This window comes from Juglans regia, chromosome 8 (genome assembly GCF_001411555.2).
Source record: "Juglans regia cultivar Chandler chromosome 8, Walnut 2.0, whole genome shotgun sequence".
Lineage (NCBI taxonomy): Eukaryota > Viridiplantae > Streptophyta > Magnoliopsida > Fagales > Juglandaceae > Juglans > Juglans regia.
Genome location: NC_049908.1, coordinates 23,576,175 through 23,596,117, shown reverse-complemented (window position 1 = coordinate 23,596,117; position 19,943 = coordinate 23,576,175). Strand labels below are relative to the sequence as shown.

The 19,943-nt window shown below is 33.5% G+C and overlaps 2 protein-coding genes across 3 annotated transcripts; both read left to right on the top strand.

Annotated features, from left to right (window-relative positions):
- The first annotated feature begins 599 nt into the window (after positions 1-599).
- Positions 600-6,019, top strand: LOC108980020 (aspartyl protease family protein 1-like). Its single transcript, XM_035693606.1, has 10 exons — positions 600-1,157; positions 1,961-2,099; positions 2,951-3,183; positions 3,764-3,988; positions 4,111-4,246; positions 4,336-4,409; positions 4,497-4,596; positions 4,673-4,736; positions 5,407-5,478; positions 5,571-6,019. Exons 1-10 carry the CDS (start codon positions 853-855, stop codon positions 5,774-5,776), a joined length of 1,554 nt encoding a protein of 517 aa, XP_035549499.1. The 5' UTR covers positions 600-852; the 3' UTR covers positions 5,777-6,019.
- Positions 6,020-11,294: 5,275 nt separating this feature from the next.
- LOC109019776 (la-related protein 1C-like) lies at positions 11,295-17,547 on the top strand. Of its 2 annotated transcripts, XR_002000820.2 has the most exons (7): positions 11,312-11,988; positions 12,522-13,047; positions 13,146-13,302; positions 13,427-13,517; positions 16,253-16,324; positions 16,464-16,901; positions 17,194-17,547. XR_002000820.2 is itself a non-coding variant. In XM_019002142.2 (6 exons), the coding sequence occupies exons 1-6, from the start codon at positions 11,575-11,577 to the stop codon at positions 16,746-16,748; spliced, it is 1,545 nt and encodes a 514-aa protein (XP_018857687.1). In that variant the 5' UTR covers positions 11,295-11,574; the 3' UTR covers positions 16,749-17,023. The 2 variants fall into 2 exon arrangements, 1 of the variants encoding a protein (XP_018857687.1); XM_019002142.2 differs by lacking the exon at positions 17,194-17,547 and having other exon boundaries at positions 11,295-11,988; positions 16,464-17,023.
- The last annotated feature ends 2,396 nt before the right edge of the window (positions 17,548-19,943 follow it).

The following is a 19,943-nucleotide window of genomic DNA, read 5'->3' as shown; positions in this document are numbered from 1 at the left end:
CAGGTACGTAAAAACTCTCTAGACTATCATTATTTATAAAACTTTCAAAATACTCTATTGACTTTAACATCAGAGACTTTTCGACCTTAAGACCGCCCCCTCTCAACTTCTTTCTTCTTTGTTTTCACATGTACAACTTTAAAGATCCAAATTGCTGAAACCTGATTTAAAGGCGTACGAAACACGACGTTAACAACACCATTTAACTATATTTTAACTCAAGCAAACAAAGTTATCATCTAATAGTCTCCAGTTCTTCAATTAATTAGAATTGACACAAAGTAAGTCATGATACACAACATATTAATTTTTGAAAAATAATAAATTTCTAATTTTTTTTCTAATTTTATTTTAAAAGGATGATAGTTATTTAAATTTAAATTATTTTTAATAAAGTGATATAATTATATTTATGGATATTAAAATATAAATATAAAATAGTTATTATATTATTAATTTTAATTGTTTTCGTACGTTTGTTGCTATTTTATTCAAAAGGATATGGAAAAAAAAGGTGAAATTTAAGAAAATGGGAAAGTAGGACCAACGTGACTCGCGATTTTCGTCGTCAGGTCACAGTGAAAGCGAGACCGCGGGTTTTGACTTTTGGAGCATGGACCCACACTTACCTCTCCCTCTTCTCCGTCTTCCTCCTCCTTCTTCCGGTGAGAACGCGTCAAACTCTCTCAGCTGCTTCCCACCCAATTAAACTTAAAATATATACACTTCGCATTGTGAGGTTATTCTCGCTCTATATATATATGTCTGGATTATCTGTTCCAGAGAGAGCTCTCATATACTCTCTCTACTACAAAAACAACTTTCGACGACAACCTCCGAGTACTCGAAGCCATGTCTTGGGGTCCTTTTACTTCCGCTCGTTCATTTCTGTTATTGTTTCTGTTTTTGGGTTTGGGTTCTCGCATCTGTTACGGTTCCGGGTTCGGTTTCGACATCCACCACCGCTTCTCCGATCCCGTTAAGGGAATTCTCAGTTTAGATGGCCTCCCGGAGAGAGGGAGCGTTGAATACTACGCCGCTATGTCACACCGAGACCGCTTGATTCGCGGCCGTCATCTCGCCGCCAGCGACGGCCAGACGTCGCCGCTTACTTTTGTCAATGGGAACGAAACTGCTATGATCGGCTCTTTAGGATTGTAAGTTCATTAACCCACTCCCTATATATATTATATAGAAAAATAATCCCTTTTTAGAGTTTTTGGTGAGCTTTTGAAGAATTTGGATTATGTTTGTATGGCTGGTGAGAAATTGGTGGAAAAGATAATAGATGAGATTAATTTTGTTCACTAGTATTGAGAAATAATATTAAAAAATAAACAATAATATTATTAAAAAATAATATTTTATTAAATTCATCTAAAATTGTATCATCAATAAGTTTATTGCTTTTATGCCAATATATGAAGCTATGCATACAGTTCACACTCATGATCTGTTGGCGGAAAAGAGCCTGAGTTGCCAACCTGCTATTTGTTTTGACGGAAGGTTGAGATCCTTTAGCTAAAGGTAGTCAGATATTCATTTTAAGTACTTTTGTTTCCCTAAATCGAAAGAACTTGTTTGTAGCTTTTTTTTCTTTTTTTTTTTTCTCCTGTCTTTTAGGCCTTTCTTTCACTTCTTAAATCATTGTCCGAAAACATGGAGCTAAGGTGGATTATTGATAAGACTAAGACTATTTTATAACTCATTTTACAATCAACTAATACAATCTTCCCACTTCATTAAAATAGTTCTGGTTTTACATAACTGCGGCAAAACTGCCCTTTCATTTGAAAATAGAATTGTAAAAGAGTTGTAGAAAAGTTGTAAGATTATCGGTATATATCTGGATGATAGAAATAGCTTCTCAAATCATATGCTCAATGACAAAAATCTGGAATTTTTTTCTTTTTTTACCAAACAAGGACTGAATGTTCTATGGGGATTCTTGATGTTTCAGTTTGCACTATGCCAATGTTTCTGTGGGGACGCCAAGTTTATCATTTTTGGTGGCACTGGACACAGGCAGTGATCTGTTCTGGCTGCCATGCGATTGTATGGCAAACAGTTGCGTAACTGCCTTGCAGACATCATCAAGTGTATGTTATTAACTTTTAAATTCATTATTTATTTATTTTCGTGGAATCATGAATCTCTGAATTATATTGTTGCTAAATTCTACCGCAATCTGTGATATTTTTTAGTGGGCGTGATTGTGTTATCTTTCTCTCCTAAAATGTATATTGGGTGGGTCTGAAAGGTGCTTCTTGCTACTGCATACATTCAACAAAGTTATGGTTACCCTATTCATTGTTGATTGCAGTCATGCTTAAAACTATCATCTAGACTTTCCATTACTCTGTTGAATCTACCGTGATGAAATTATTTAACATAGATTCGAGATGAAGGGGAAATCAACTCTTACTTCCAAATTACGCATTACAACTAAAGTGTGAGTATTTTTTTCTTTACTCAATGTATGTCGAGTTTTCCTCAACACCCCCAGCAAATTCTACCAATGTGGAACTATATGAGAAGTTTTTGTTATTCATTAACATCCAGAAAACTTAGGGTCCGTTTGTTTTCGCATATGAGATGAGATGAGATGAGTTAAGATTAAAGTTAAAAAGTTGAATAAAGTATTGTTAGAATATATTTTTTAATATTATTTTTGTTTTGGGATTTGAAAAAATTGAATTGTTTATTTTATTTTGTATTGGAAGTTGAGAAAGTTGTAATGATTAGATGAGATGAGATGTTTTCTGAAAACAAACGAGGCTCAGTGAAGTGCATATTGACTAAAATCTTATGATCTGACCAGCAGAGTCTTACCTTTTTTATGTTGGACTTATGTTTTCCGAGTATTTGGTTGTTTTTGGATTGCTTGTGAAAGAAGCTTTCTTCAGGTCCTGAATTCTTTGATAGTTACTTGATTTCTTTTATCAAGCAGATAATAGACCTCAGCATCTACAGTCCTAGTAATTCATCAACTAGCAAAAATGTTTCCTGCGACAGCACTTTGTGCGGACAAACTCAATGCCCTTCAGCAAATAGTAACTGTCCTTATAACGTATTGTATCTTTCTAGCAACACTTCATCGACTGGGATCTATGTAGAGGATATTTTGCACTTAGTTACAGATGATGATCAACAAAAAGCTGTTGACACTCTGATTACTTTTGGGTACGTTCTTCATTGCTTTGCTACTGAGAAATTTTGGAGGAAATATTTGAAACCTCAATGTGAGTTTTGGAAATATCCAAAAAAAAAAAAAATACTAGGTAGATAGGCAGCTTTTATAGTGAATATAATGTTGGCTATATCTATAGCGGTATCAACATTTAGAAACCGGATTATAATTGAATAATTTCCGGTTAGTATAATACAAAACCTGGCGACTTGGAGAATTGACAAATGAAAATCATTTGGATGATGAATTTGGAGTCTGGTATGGCCTTTTTCCTCAAGTAGGAATGATAATTTATGAGGATTGTCAAGTAGTTGTATTGCCTCGATTTTATGATTCACTAGAAATCTTTCTTCATATAAGAAGAGAAAATGTGAAAAATTAAAAAGAATACCAGCATCAACTCTTTTATCTGACTCTTTAATATGATCACCAACTCTTTTTATCTCCATTAATTGGCTAGCATTACTTGCTTATTCTTGAAGTTGCCGCTTGTCTTTTACCTGATGATCAGATCTTTTCAGGAATTTTCATTTATTTATGGGCCTTCTTATCTTACGTCTTACTTGTTTGCAGTTGTGGTCAAATTCAGACTGGTATTTTTTTGGAGGGTGCAGCACCAAACGGTCTATTTGGGCTTGGCATTGAGAATATATCTGTTCCCAGCACCTTAGCAAGAAATGGGCTAGCTTCAAATTCTTTTGCCTTGTGTTTTGGACGTGATGGGGTTGGTAGAATCAGTTTTGGAAATAATGGCAGCTCAGACCAAGGAGAAACACCATTCAATATTAGGCAATTACAGTAAGTTGTCACTAATTGTTATTTCATATACTGTTGGGAAAGTTCATTTAGTTTGGCAAGAAGACGTCTCTTTGATCTGAATCCCATGCTAATACTGATTTCCCTTGTGAACTTTTTATCAGTCCAACTTATAACATCAGCATCACTCAAATAACTGTGGGACAAAATTCTTCTGAGTTGGAGTTCAGTGCAATCTTTGACTCTGGTACATCGTTTACGAGCCTAAGGGACCCAGCTTATACTTTTATTTCTGAGAGTGTAAGTTCTTCAAATACCACAGTTTCGTAATATTATTGGGAGTTGCTTTTCTATAATATATGAGATCTATAATATATGCTGTTTTACAGTTCAATTCCCAGATCAAAGAGAAACGACATACATCTGATCCCCAGTTGCCCTTTGATTACTGTTATTACTTGAGGTCATCTATATCTGGAGAAAACCCTATTCCTATTCTGTATTAGTTGCCCTTTCAAGTCTGAGGCACTGACTTCCACTTTATATGCAGTGAAAATCAAACCAGTTATGTAATTCCTGATGTGAATCTGACAATGAAAGGGGGAGACACATATTTTCTCAATAATCCAACCGTAGTTGTCGGTACCGAGGTGTGATCTCACTTCCAAAACTTTAATTTCCTATTCCTGCTTGAGTTGTGCTAAAGTTTAATGTTCTGATCTCCAGGATGGTACGGTTTTGTATTGTCTGGGTCTTCACAAAAGCGATGTTAATATAGACATCATAGGACGTGAGTATCTATTTATCAGTAACTTTTCTTATTGCCTGAGCAAGAACTTTGCTTATTTTAACCTTTTTGTGTTGCATTTTCATGTTTTTCTGTCAGTTTGGAATTTTATATATTTTGTGGAAATTGGACATACTTTCGCTGATTGAAATTCTGTCCATAATGAAGTCTGAAGTTCATAAAAAGCACAGAAGTACTTGCATCTTTTGGGTGAATGGGTCAGATCTACAAAGGCTGACCGTCTTGTGTATGATCAATTCAATGAATAGCCAAATATAATTTTAAAATCAATACTACATTCACCTTCCCAGTTTTGTCCTCCCTCCCTGCTTAGACTTGTGTTGCCACTGCAATATCGTTAAAATGCCAAGACACTTCTTCAGTAGTCTCCAATTTGGAGAGATGAAGTTTACACAGTAAGATGTCATCAATGCAAGGGTTCATATTTCAGGGCGGTTTGTCAGCATTGGCTGCGCTTGTTTCATCAGATATTAAGTTTTGCACAAGAAAAACAACCACGATATCCATTTAATCTTTGCATCATTGAACAAGCCATGAATTTCATCACCTGGATTTTCTTGGCCCCATGTATCACTGAAAGCCATTTTGTATGCTTATGTATTTGAATTGATAAATGGCCACTTACTCTCTGAATTTATTTGTTTTCATCCAGAAAACTTCATGACTGGCTATCAGATAGTTTTTGATCGCGAGAGGATGGTATTGGGTTGGAAGGATTCTAACTGTGAGTGTGATTCCATTTTCTTTTACTCAGTGCACATTTCTCTTCTTTTGGTGAATTCTTTTAGTGATTCTAGTGAGACTTGCTGTCACCAGGTTACAATAATCAGACCTCGAACAACCTACCTATCAGCCCATCACAACCTCCAACTGTCTCCCCTGCTCTTCCTGTCGACCCGGAAGCCACAGGAAACAATTCTCAGACACCTGTGGCAGCACCACCAACCAATCATTCACCCAATTTGAAGTCTTTTACTTGCACACTCGCGATGCTTCTTGTTTCATTTTTTGCTCGTGTTTGATCATTCTTTAATTTTCTGAGGCTTTCTCAATCTCATATCATATTTACATATTGAAATTTGTTGTATTTTAGGTTATTACAGAACCAATTCGAAGCCTTGTCTTTTTTTCCTCTTATCACAATAAGAATAGGAAGCCTTGTTGGTCTTCCTATTTCCTATTTGTTGGTGTTTTATAGCATTAATTTGAACATTCATTGTAAGTAATATATTTTTATACAGTTGTTTCATTCTAGGTTCAAGTTTTGTGATTTTGCTGCAATGCTATTATCTGTTTTCTTGGCTTCAATGGATGGAAATCTCTATGATATACTATAAAGATTTAGAACTATAGTGATATATATATATATATGTGTGTATATATATATATATATATATATATATATATATATATAGGGGGACCTTTTTATTTTTATGAGTGGTTCCTTTCTAACTCTGTATCAATGCAGGTAGAAGGTAGACGTTTGGAAAATATGGGATTTATTAATGAAATATATAGTCTGTACCTTCAAATTACAAGGAATTTTTCACTTTGAATCTCAATTTGAAAAATCTGAAAAATTAAATTCTAGAACTATTAAAAACTAACAAATAACATTGTTTGTCTAATTTTGACAATTAATGTGGATGAAAAATATGTGATTTGGGACAGTCTTAGGATATGCAAGTTCCATGCATTCTCTTTGAGGAAAGTCAATAAATTTAGAATTCACATGATAAAATCTATTTTTTCAAGCCACGAGTGCCCCCTTTTAATGGTAGACACCATTATTTTTTAACGAGTAATGTTATATACAGTCATGGAGTGCGCAAATATCGTGCAGTCACTTTAAAAAAGAGTAAGGTTCATTATTAAAAAATTAATTTTTTTTCATGTGGGTCTTGTATTTATTCATTTTTTTCAAAGTGATTGCACGACGTTTGCACACTCACGACTGCAACTATCATTTCTTTGTTTTAAAAAAAATACGTGAAATTTGCACCTTAAAATTATATCTAATATTACTTATTGAGTCATACGTATCATTCTCTCTCCATATATCTTATTTTAGAAGCTTTTGCCCATTTAGCTATAGACTCGCAAGAAACAATAGCCTACCATTACAGGCTTTAATTATTTCTTCAGTATGCGTGTGCATAAGGTTATTCTATCTCTCCCAAAGTTAGGGAGAAATAAATAACATTGTCCTAAAAGCTTTGTTTTTCAACTTACCCACCTTAATGCATTCAAGTTTAGGGTGAGTTTGGATCACAAATTCATCTCAATTCATCATTACAACTTTTTCAAATTTTAATACAAAATATAATAAACAATTTAACTTTTTTAAATCTCAAAATAATAATAATATTAAAAAATAATATTCTAACAATATTTTATCATCTCAACTCAACTCATTTCAACATCCAAACACACTCTTAAACATTAACTCATTGGACCTCTCCATCTACTTGAAATAGAAGTTTTGTTAGAATATAAATTAAATACTTATTTCTGTTGGGTATACTTTTAATATGATATTAGAATAAAAATTTTGACTTTGACAGTTATATTTCTTCAAAGATGTTTTCTCCTATTAATTTTTTGTTTTTATCATAAATCTTGGTATTATTTTTATGGAAATTAATTCTATTTTTATTTAAATTCTTACATTTGATTGATTTTTTTTTTTTTGTTATCTTTTATATTTTTGCAGGGTTACTCTTCTTATTGTTCAAAGAGTCGGACGAGCCCACTTAAGTTGACCGATTGTTACTTTTTGGGTTTTTTTTTTTTTCATTTTTTCATTTTTTTAATATATTTAAATATTTTAAAAAATAAAAATATATATATCAATATACTTAAAATTACTTCCTTTATTACTAAATAAAACAAAAATAATTTTTTATTTTTTATTTTTTATCGAGCGGTAAAATTGAGCGGTACAACTTATGAGCCAAAGTAGTTTTTTCCTTGTTCAAAATACTTGCATGTCGGGCTAGTTTGGATAGTGGAGTATTTTGAGAATAATTCACTATTATTTATTATTTTATTATTACTTTTCATTACTATTCATTATTATTCAATATTATTCTATATTCTATAATTATTTTTTTACTTTTATTTACAGAATATCTGAAATCATTTTACTACCTGAACGCAGCTTAATCATAGCGAGTGCTAAGGTGGCTTAAAATTTATGGACGAAAATCTTAGAGGGAAGAGAGAAGTAAAGAGTCGGGCTACTCTGCCGCCTAGAGTAGCCCGCTCTAGTTGACCGATAGTTGGTTTTTATAATTTTTTTTTTATTTTCTTATTTACATTTTTTTAATATATTTTAATATTTTTAAAAAATAAAAAAAATATACCAATTCACTTAAAATTATTTCATTAATCATCAAATAAAATAATAATAATATTTTTTTTTTCGAGCGGTCAAGTAAAGTGTGCAAACTAACTTTTTCTAAAAGTAAAATTATAGATTCCTTTCATTTGTGGCAGCTATTTCAATACATGTGCATGTGCTTTTGGTGACTATAAATTCTTGGAAAAAAATAAGAATAATAAAAAAAAAATCAAAACGACTTTGGGCAAAGACATACACAAGAATTTTCCACATAATAGACTTATGAGTAGTTTAAACATGGTTTTGTAGACCATGAAAAACTCGTTTTCTTGGATGTCAAGCAAAACATACAATTTGAGTGATAAATATAAGTTTAAAAGAAATATTACAGAACAAGTAATATGATACGTTATAAATTGACATAATTTTATATAATACGTTAAATTGTAAAATTTATTTTATTGTTAAATAGATTTGACTTATGATATTTTATTCAATTTTTAACTTTTATCTCAACTCAACTTATCTCATCTCATATGCGAAAATAAACGTAGCTAAATTTAAAATGAAGGAACCGGTCCTAGACCGAACCAACGGATCCGGACTGATTCGGGCCGATTTTCCAGTTCTCCGTTTTATTTTTACAACCCTGGTTACAACATCCATCCACCCTAAAACAACTTATGAGGTAGCTAAAATAGCTAAAAACACAAGGAAATAATGAAAAATGTCATTTCACACACTGTTGTTGTAATTCTGTTGTCTCAGCACAAAGAAATTTCCTTCGGTTTATTAGGACACAAAGGTTCAACACAATAATGAGTCGTGTGAGCGACAAGTTTATTAGGACAAAAACACACACCTTGGGGAAAAGCAATCTGATCAATGATTATTAGCTGAATTTCAGTGACATTACATAGCCATTTTAGTCACAACGCAAATCATGCTATTAATAAGTCTATAACTATATAATTAATTGTGGACTAAAGGAGTTTGGTATATTAAAATTTTAACTAGAAAAATAACAGAGACACAACTATTTTTTTATAGCTTGATTTTAAATAGATAAGAATATTCTTATTTAATAAACATACATTCTATTTAAAAATAATAATTATAAAAATAGTTATGTTTATATGGTAACTAACTTCCAATACTTAAAAGAGGAAACAGACCTAGTGCATGGTATCTCCAATATCCAATATTATATATATATATATATATATATGTATATATATATATATTAGTTACAAATAGATCTTATAAAAGTAAATTTATAAACTATTGTAATTTGATGTGGTACGTTAAATTGTAAAACTGTTTTTATTATAAAGTAGATCTAACGTATCATATAAAATCATGTCAATTTATAAGTTTACTTTTATGACATCTCTTTGTGATTAGCAACTATATATAATATATATATATATATATATATTTCTCTTCTCTTCTCTCTTTTTAAAAAAAAAAAAAAAAAAAATTAAAATGACTTAATTCGCAAGAGAAAAGTCAATCACCAAAAGTTTGGGTTTGGGCTATTCTAAGCCCAACAGAAAGTTTGAAAGTATGATTGGACTTAAACATGTTTATCTTTAATTTTTGAGTTGTCTTTCAAATTTTTATTTATATAATCAATTCGGGTCTAATCAAGGATTGCAAAACTTCTTGTGCAATTTTTATTTAAGTACATTTTGATCAAGAATTTTGATGTCATTTCTTGCTAGTGTTGTTTATAATTCCACCCACAAAAATCTCCAAATTTTGAAGGAAGTTGTGATATTCCAAATTTTCAAATGTCTGAGTTGAATACTATTTTCAGAATATTTTATTATTATTTTTCATCTATTTTTTTTTATTATTTATTATTTTAATTATTATTCACAATTTTTTTTAATATTTCTCAACACTTCTCACTACCCAAACATACAAGGCAGGTTTGGAGGCAAAGACAAGATGAGATCTCACCTAATTATTATAATTTTTTTAAATTTCCACACAAGATATAATAAACAATTCAATTTTTTTTTAAATTTCAATTCAACTTTTTCAAATTTTAAAACAATAATAATATTTTAAATTAATATTTTAAACTTTCATCTAAAATAAAAAAATTCTCATCTCACTCTTCAAACCTACCCGGATCATTTTGTATGCTTAGAAAAGTAAACAACCAAACTTATATAACTATTGTGGTTAAAGAGAAATGATTTATACAATTTTAGAGTGTATATTATTTTTTTTGAAAAAATAGATAAATATATTATTCACATAAAAAGAATTTATTTTTAATAATAAATTTTATATTTTGTTAAAAAAAATACATAAAACTCGATAAATAGGCAGAGAAAGAAACCTTTTGAGGGAAGCGATATTCCGTGATATGCAATTAAAAGCGACGATGTGTTTGAGCCCTTGTGAACTAAGTCTTGTATTTATCTTTTTTTTTTTTGTCTAATCAAAGTCTGTATATATCTGTATATAGATATATAGACTATATATCTATATATTTTAATGTTAACAAGCTTATAGCTTCTTTTTTTTAAATTAAAAAGATGCAGTAAAGACGCGGTTGCAGCAATGAAAGAAAAGAAAAAAGAAAAAGAAAAATAAAGATAATAGGAGGAATAGACTCCTAGAACAAGTTTTAAAATTAATTTTAATAAGAGTAATGTTTATATATAGTTATAGAATATGTAAATATTATATAATCATTTTAAAAAAGAGTGAGATCTACTGTAAAAAATTTAATTTAATTTCATGTGAGTTTTATATTTATTTATTTTTTTTAAATAATTATATAATAGTTGCACATTTACGATTGTAATAATTATTTATCTTTTAATATATATATATAAATAAATATATATAGAAGTCACTATTGGGAATATTCATTTTGCATACATGATGTCGTATCATCTAGACCACACATCTTTCCAAGTGAGTAATGCTAGAGAGAAGCCACTATAGCAGTTCACACTTTGCACTCACTGCGTGGTTGCTTCTAGTTGATTGTTTCTAACATTCACTTGAAGAGATGTGTGATCTAGATGATGACACATCATGTATGCAAAATAGATACTTCTAATAGTAACTTCTATCTATATTTATTCTATATATATATATTAAAGTATAATTCTATTTGTAAAAGGAGACCAAAAAATATATATATATATTATATGTATATATATAAGTTGAGGAAATAAATTCTGGTTCGGGTTTGGGTAGTGTGAGGAAGAAAGAAAGAGGGTTTCCACAGATTTCGGCAATCGACATTGCAGAGCTTTTGAGAAAACAAACACCCCGCACCCGCTGCCTCTTCAATTCTCTCTCTATCTCTCAAGCTTTTGGGAATATTTTTTATTAATTTATTCCCGTTTTGCCACCATCATTCCTTGTCGATCAACTCGTCGACTCCCACAGTCACACCTTCCTAAACCCTACTTTTTATTTGTTTATTTTTTTTTCTATATTTAATTCATGGCTACGAGTAGTAGTGCTAACGGCAATCCCGCGTCGTCGTCGTCGCCGACGCCTCCGTGGACGCAAATTGTCCGGGGCGAATCTGAGCCGATCGTCGCTGCTCCTTCTTCACCCTCGAGTACGACGACGCACGTGATGTCTTCTTCATCGACGCCTGCGATTGATCCGGCTGTCCCGTCGGTGACGGTGGAGGAATCGATGTGGGAGGGGTCGGAGAGTGGACCGAATGGCAATGCGGGGAAGAGGCAGGCCTGGAACAAGCCGTCGAATGGGCCAGTCGCGGAGGTTGGTCCGGTCATGGGTGCGGTCTCTTGGCCCGCTTTATCGGAGTCCACTCGGGCTTCGCCGAAACCGTCTTCCGAATCGTTGAAAGCCTTGTCCGATATCGGATCACCTGTCGCCGTATTACAGGTTTGGTTCCTTGAATTTGTTAGCAGTTCTCACTCTCTTTTATTCTTGGCTAGCTGACAATTCCTGATTATTTGATTTCTTAATTTTGAAGCTCCAATCAGTCTGGTCTAAACGACCTTAGTTTGAGTGTTCAGATTATCATCTTTTGCGAAACATAAATGATTTTGAAGATTGTAGGAAATAGAGAAGACTCAGAGATAAAGAAAAAAATAAAGTAACAAAAGTTTTGAATATCAGCGATTCTGGATTGCTCACACATATGGCTTGTATATTTTCAATTTGCTTTATCATTGTGATCATAATAATGGTTATGTGCTGCCTACTTGGGCATAACTTTTTGTAAAATCTGGAAACTAGAAGAAGACAAAGGTTAAAGCTGAATCGATTTTCTATTAGTGTCATCCCTTTTTAAGCAACTGAATTGAGAGTGAATTTGCTGCCGTTGTAATCCCAAGTATCTCGTGTTTATGGGTTAATGAGCTTTTTCCTAGCTGTATGCGTACATTTAGATTGTACTATTGTGTTTACTGTAGGGGACTGGAACAACATCTTCTTCCTCTTCACATAAACAAGTCGGTAATAATGCGAATCCTAATCCAACATCAAACCATAGCATAACCACGCGCCAGAGATCCATGAGGCGTAATAATGCAAGCACATCCTCTAATGGTGGCCTCCCTCAGCAGCAGCTAGCACCACCAGGTGCAGTGGTTGAAATGGGTCCAAATAACCCTTCACCTAAGGATCACACACAAAGAAGTGGGTTTGCATCACAATCCCATGGTGGTAATGATCATCCACCGCATCGTAACTCATTTAGGAACCGCAATGGTGGCTCACATCCACGTGGAGATGGTTCTCACCATCACAATTATGGAGGCAGCCGTGGAAATCAAGATTGGAATGCTCATAGGAACTTTTCTGGTAGGGACAACCACATGCAACCACAGAGAGGTGCTCCTAGGTTTATTAGGCCTCCACCACCACCGCCTCTGAGTTCCACCCCATTTATTCCCCCACCACCTGTGCGGCCTTTTGCTAGTCCCATTGGTTTCCCTGGTAAGCTGTATCAATATTAAAGATATATGCTTTTTTTTTTTTTTGTGTTTTTGTTTTTGTTTTTTTCTGTTGGCTTGTTCTAAGGCCTCTGCTTTCAGAACTGCCGCCTCCAATGGTATATGTTGCAGCTCCACCTCCTGACTCACTCAGAGGCATGCCTTTTGTTCCACCAATGCTGCCTCATCCATTCTATTATCCTCCTGCGGACCCTCATTTGCCTGCTAAGATAGTGAAGCAGATAGAATATTATTTCAGGTATTATTTTGTGTTTTGCCTGGTAGGCAATGCAGCTAGTTAACTTGTGTTTATTCTCATCATCATCAACTTATTTGAATATAATTATTTTAGTATGATTGCACCTCATATTCGATTATTGCAGTGGTGAGAATTTGATTAAAGATACATACTTGCGGCAGAACATGGATGATCAGGGCTGGGTTCCTATTACATTGATAGCACGCTTCAAACAAGTGAGTTGTTTGGGAATACTTGAATGGCTTTGCTCATGTGATGGTGATCTGGTGTTGTGTTTATTTATAGTTGTTTATAATTAGTTTTTTCTTTTTTTAATATTATCTAACTTTTCAACTTTTATGCACATCGGACATGCAAATCAACAATCTTGGAAGTAGTTTCACACTTGAGGTAGCATTGAATGGTGCAACTGATGTCAATTGATGATTTTGGGTAACATGGAATATAATGCACTTCATGAAATATCACATCTGGTATCTTTTTAGTTGCGATGATCTTATTAGCATCAAGTTATATATATATTTTTTATTTTAACTCAATAATTTTTTTAGTGTCATCCTATCAGAAACTGTAATCGTAAATTTTTGAAATTAAGATTCAACACTTACTTTTGGATAACATCCATTAGAATGTATTTGGTACATTGTTGAATTGTGACGACACTTTTGATTTGTGTAGACCTTTTTTTAGATCATTCTTCTGTGCTTTCTTCCTCTTTCGTCTGTTTTAGATTGTCCCTTTGTGCTTTCATCCTCTTTAGTCTGATATTAGTTTTTCCATAGAAATTGTTGTGCTCCTGTGTCTTGATATCTCATCATCTCATCATTACTTTTTCTTTTATATGATGTTTCACTACATCATTCTGAATATATGTAGTCTCACGTTTTATATCAAATTCAAGATATTATACTTATTTTGAGTTATAGGCAAAATAATGTTCTATTAAATGGGAATTTTACTCAACACAGGAAATTGTATTACTTGGAGTTTCTAAGCAAACCTTTCATCACTTTTGGACTCAATCCCAAATAAGCTATTACACCATAGGCCACCTTGCTTTAAATTTCACGGACCTCCTTTTTTTTTAAATTTTTCCCACTACTTACTGGTGAAGTTACTCATTGTTGCCGCAGATATGCCAACCATATCTCCAATATTGCATCCTTAATCAATTATGTGTCATCTATCTCTGCAACTTGGGCTTCTTTTGACTAGATTGCGTACAATTGAAATATTGAGGCATGACTGGCATGGGCTTCTACCATGGTTACTTTACATTTGATTAGGATTTGACAATCAAATGACAGCCTGGATGAACTTGTAGGTTGTGCTTAAATTATCGAATTCTTAGTTTTAAAATCTCCCTCTTGCCATTCACAATGGGGGAATTTGGCCTGGGCAGGTTAATTTTGAATGCACTAACTTTGCAATGATTAGGAACTTTCATGTTCTCTTCCCCTGGAGTTGAACTATCATGTAAGGGATCTATTGGCGTTTTCTTACTATTCCTGGCAGGGCAAATCGTCTTGGAGTTCGACAAGTTCATAAAGAGCAGCTACAATAAGTATATATATGTATGCATGTGCATGTGCGTGTGTGTGCGCCTTCATGTTTTCTAATAAATTCTTCAATTATGTATAAAAAAAAAATCAGATGTTAAAAGCCTCTGAATTGCTTTTTCTTTATTTTTTTTGGTTCATTCAGTGATGCATCCAGTATTTGTTCTTTAAACTTGCATTTTGTTTCTAGTAACCGCCAATTTGGATCAACCCAATTATCAGATAGCAGCTATGAAGATTGGGTGTGATGCTATCCTACTTGTATGACCTGCTGCTGTATTAGTCCTTGGTTTTGCTCATAAATGGATGAATTTTCAATCCTTATAGGAAATTGAGTTGGTTTGATTTCAAAACACCTTAGATCAGCAAAACTAATTCAAAGTTTTGTTGGCCCATCTTTGAAGGTTTACAGTTCACCTGTCTTTTTCTCCCTAGCTTTGTTGGCCTTTTGGCCAAGATCAGGTGTAGTGTATGCCTATTCTTAATTAATGCATTCAAGGGGATAACTGTACGGGGGGCCCATGAGTAGGAGCTTGGGATGATGAGGTATTAGGACTAGTCAATGATGCAATTGGAGTCCCATTGGAACCTTATAAAGAGCAGAACTTCTCTTTCCCAAGCAACGTGGGATTCCATACACCACCTACTCTTATCCTTACCATATGGGGTATCACAATCTACTCCCCTTAAATTCCCGACATCCTCATCGGGCCTGTCCGTTGTAGGTGGCAAGGTTCAAATCCCACATTTCTGGTTGAGATAGGTTTTGATACCATTTGTAACGCCCCAATAGAAGACCCAAATCACATGGCTTATACTCCAAAAGGACTTGTCAATTATGCAGTTGGAGTTCCATTAGAACCTTATAAAGAGCAAGAACTTCTCATTCCCAAGCAATGTGGGATCCCATACACCACCTACTCTTATCCTTATCATATGGGGTATCACATATATACTTATAAAAAAAAAAGTCATATCTTTGTACTTGATGTCTATGTCTTATGTATCCTTGGGAGTCACCGCTGGTGTGTTTCTAATGCCATCACTGATGCTACAGGACTATGTAATTCAAGTCTAGCTATTCTTTGTGCTGTCCTGTTCTGATTTATTATTGTCTCTCTATTTGTCTTTCAGATATAGCATGCTTTTTTTTTTGGTATTTTCCCTTTCCAAGCTGAAGAGAATTTTTCTATCTTAAAATGGCCAAGTCCTAGTGTTGTACTGGTGCCAGATCAATTTTTTTCCATCTATTGGTGCGAAGATGATATACTTCTGTGGGCTTCCTATTACCACATCTGGCATTTTTTTTTTTTTTATAAGTAAAATACCACAGCTTTCAATTAAACGTATATTTACTTATTGAAAAAATATTTCTTTGTGCTTTCTATCAGGTTGTGCTCTTGTCAGACAATATACAGTTTATACTGGATTCTGTGCGAACTTCTAGTATTCTGGAAGTGCAGGTATATTTTATATAGTGGGTTTAATCACCCAATGTTGTTGCCTTTTGCAATTTTTAATAATCCTGCTATGATGACCTTTTTGTTCTGTAGCAAATCTTCTAACTTCTCTAATTATAACCCCATTTTGCTCGTCTTCTAGGGTGACAAAATAAGAAGGCGCAATGATTGGATGAGATGGATAATATCACCGTCAGTTCATTTTCCTAATGCTTCAGGCCAACAGATCTTTGGACAGCCCAGTTATGATTTGCTGGAAGCTCGTGTCCAAAGCATGGCACTGGAGGAGAGGACTACTAACCACCACACTACTGGGGGCCAAGCTGATCCTCATGGAGCAGCACTTGAGAATGAGTTACCATCTGAGGACTTGAGCAGCCCGTCGCAGCTGTCAGGCGGAAGGAAAACAGATCAAAGCCAGTTCTGATCACTCTATTTCAGCAAGAAATTAGAGAAAGAGATGTGCGAGTTTGCACATTTTTTTAAAAGAACTAATTTCAGAAGAAAAGAATGGGGGGTTGGGGGGGAGATGACAATGGTGAAGATCTTGCATTTTCTTGAAGATAGTGGTCTTGCCGTGGTACGATAAAACATATCTCGTAATCACATTAAAGACATTATTAAGAAGGAAAAATGAGAACGTACTATAGAACAGAAAGATTAAAGCAGAAAAAAAAAAAAAAAAAAAATTCATGACTCAAAGCTGGTTTTCATTGGGGAATGCAGGTATGGTTTTTGTGGATGGTTTTGCATTTAACTCCATTTGTTTTCTTATGGTGGCTCGATCGGTGTTTTTGGATGGGAGTTTTGATTTCATCTCCCATTGCTCTGCCCCTCAGCTGGTTTTTTTTTTTGTATCTTTTGGGGGTCAGATCACCTCCCACTTTCAGGAGGTTTTACATACGACTCTGAGAGTGATGGAACTGCTTGGTGGATTTACGTCTGCCTATCGGGAGGGGAAAGGAGTTAGGTGGGTTTTGCTGGATGCCACAGCTCGTGCGCCACGACTGCTATATTATCTATTTTCGTTCTAGTTTTCCTTTGTTTTCTGGATTTTTCTCTTGTCACATATACCATAATTAAAATTACTTTTTATATATCTTTGTTTCTTCAAACCTCTTGAACAACTTGCTGCTTAAACATCCTTTGGATTATCCAGGTTGGGACTGGATTTGGTTGGTGTGGTATTCACTATTCATGTTAATGTAAACTCTGGAGCCCTTGGAACCTGACCTCTCCTTAATTTGGATTCATGCTGTGCATGAGGTGTGCAGACTCCATCTAGCTACAAAAGTCAGCCTCATTGCCAAAAACAAACCCAACCACAAAGATGAAAAAACAAGGGTTTACTCAAAAGATTTTGTCGGTAGAAACTGGAAGTGGCCATGAGTCCATAGTTTTGTAAAACAAAACACCTTGAGTGGTTTTTTAGGCCTTAAAAAAAAAAAAAAAAAAAGGACAGAGAAATTTGTCATGATCTTGACTGTTTAGAGGATCCATGTAGCTGTAACAAATGGATTGCTTTTAAAAGTAGTGCAGATTGATTTCAGAAGGCGTATATACCATTGGATATGAGTCACAGTTACATACGTGTTACCAATGGATAATATGACAAAAACAGATAAAGCAGTTGCATTTGAGAGATCAGATAATGATGATGAATCTGAATCTCGTACATAATGTGTTTATTTGGTCCATTTTTCCTGCAAGATCGATCAGATCAAACCACCAACAACAAGACTGAGAATGTCTTTTTTTATGGAGGAAGCACCATCTTTCGTTTTTGTCCTCTTCTCTCCTTCTATATTTCCCGCCTGTCATGACAAATCTGGTCTGTTCATTTGCTGCAGCGTTCACTAAAATGAAGGCTGGATTGAATCACGTTAAAATTTAAATAAAATATTATTTTTTTATATTATTATTATTATAAAATTTTAAAAAAATAAATTATTTATTATATTTTATATTAAAATTTAAAAAAATTATAATGATTAGATAAGATGAAATGAAATGAATTTAAAATTAAACTGACCCTAATAGAAGGAATTGGTGCAACTTCTGACATTATTGGCAAAATAAATATTTATTATATACGACGATAATAATTATTTATAAAAGTCATTTTTATTAAAAAAAAAAACTAAATAGTTTTATTGTAATACGTGAGAAATATACCGCACGTACAAAGATATTGTGAAAGAAGTTCACAAGATAAGAACAAGGTGTCTGAACAATAAGCATCTCAATGCTTAATTAGCAAAACAATATGAAAGACACGATGGATAGAAACCTGCATGCATATTCAGACTAATTAAAGAGAGACAATATTATCCCATAATGGATAAAATCTCCAACGAGGTGGCCGAGAAGACGACTTCAAACTAAAGGAAAAATGGAGTTAGATTCAACCGTAGCAGTTTCTTTGCTTTTAAAAAGGCAGCAAACTTTATTTGGAAATCCTTAAATATATAACATTTTAAGCTCAAAAAGCTAACGTCAGATTTTATGAATAAAACACAAGCAATACCCTTAAACAAGGATGGATTTAAGGGAATTTTTATTATATTTTTATCATCTTGTAATGTGATGTTTATTATATTTTATTTATGAATTTATTATTTAATATTATGTTATAGAATGATGAAAAAATAAAAATAAAATATGGTAAATAGATATTTTGTTGAAATAGAATGGTTTTTGAAGTACTTTTGAGCAGGTGGAGAGAGAGATAGAGAGAGAGAGGGGGGGTAGAGAGAGAGAGGGCGCTTTTGAGGGACTTTTGGAAGGGGCTTTGCCAAGAGAATGAGGTGGAAAACAGTGACTGCTTGGAAGGGTTTGTTAAGAGTTGTGGCGTAGTGGCAGAGATGGTACTGAAAAGAAAAATGAAAGAGTTTTGGGACAGAGTAATACGGAGGTGACAGGTGTCTATTTACTAGTTACTTCCATGTTTGAAGATGGTTGGTTGCTTGAATCTGCCTACTGTTTGGTTATTCGGATACTATATTCCAACCCGTCGTGAATAGTGGTTCCGCCTTGCCTTGCCTTGTTCTTGTTGCTTGAGAGGAAATACTTTAGTGCACGTGTCGAGATGGCATGCTTCATTCGTAAAACTCTAGATTGAAGAAAATCTGGGCATTGAGACTACTACTATCATCTATAAGACGAGCATGCCTCACAAGTAAATGACATGCTTTATTTATTTGTCTCCTAACATTAAAGACATCAGATTTCTCAAAAGAAGAAATAAGTTTTTGGATAACATATATTATATTCTCAAAAGTTAGGTTCTTTAGAGTCAATAACTTCAATCATAGACAAAGAATCTCTTTCCAATAACAAAATAGAGAAACCTAAATGCAAGATCATCTGTAAATTCCTCAAATTAGCCAGTCCCAATGTCATCCACTTCAAACAATCCAAACTCTTTCCGACACAAAGCAAATAAAACATCCCCTTTATCATTCTTTAAAATAGCTCATAAACTCCTATATTCAAAAGAACGGAATAAAGCACCATCAAAATTAAGTTTTACCTTATCATGAGGTTTCTAAGAAAGAATCATTTTATTACGTACAACTAACTAATGTAATTTAATGATAGTGTACCTTTTAACATAAGCCAA

Excerpts from the sequence above, each read along its gene's own strand:
- LOC109019776 (XM_019002142.2), top strand. The coding sequence starts at position 11,575 with ATGGCTACGAGTAGTAGTGCTAACGGCAATCCCGCGTCGTCGTCGTCG. Across the intron at positions 11,989-12,521 it reads CACCTGTCGCCGTATTACAG|GGGACTGGAACAACATCTTC; the intron begins GTTTGGTTCCTT and ends TGTTTACTGTAG. Across the intron at positions 13,303-13,426 it reads CAGATAGAATATTATTTCAG|TGGTGAGAATTTGATTAAAG; the intron begins GTATTATTTTGT and ends CGATTATTGCAG.
- LOC108980020 (XM_035693606.1), top strand. The coding sequence starts at position 853 with ATGTCTTGGGGTCCTTTTACTTCCGCTCGTTCATTTCTGTTATTGTTT. Across the intron at positions 2,100-2,950 it reads CCTTGCAGACATCATCAAGT|ATAATAGACCTCAGCATCTA; the intron begins GTATGTTATTAA and ends TTTATCAAGCAG. Across the intron at positions 3,989-4,110 it reads TTCAATATTAGGCAATTACA|TCCAACTTATAACATCAGCA; the intron begins GTAAGTTGTCAC and ends ACTTTTTATCAG.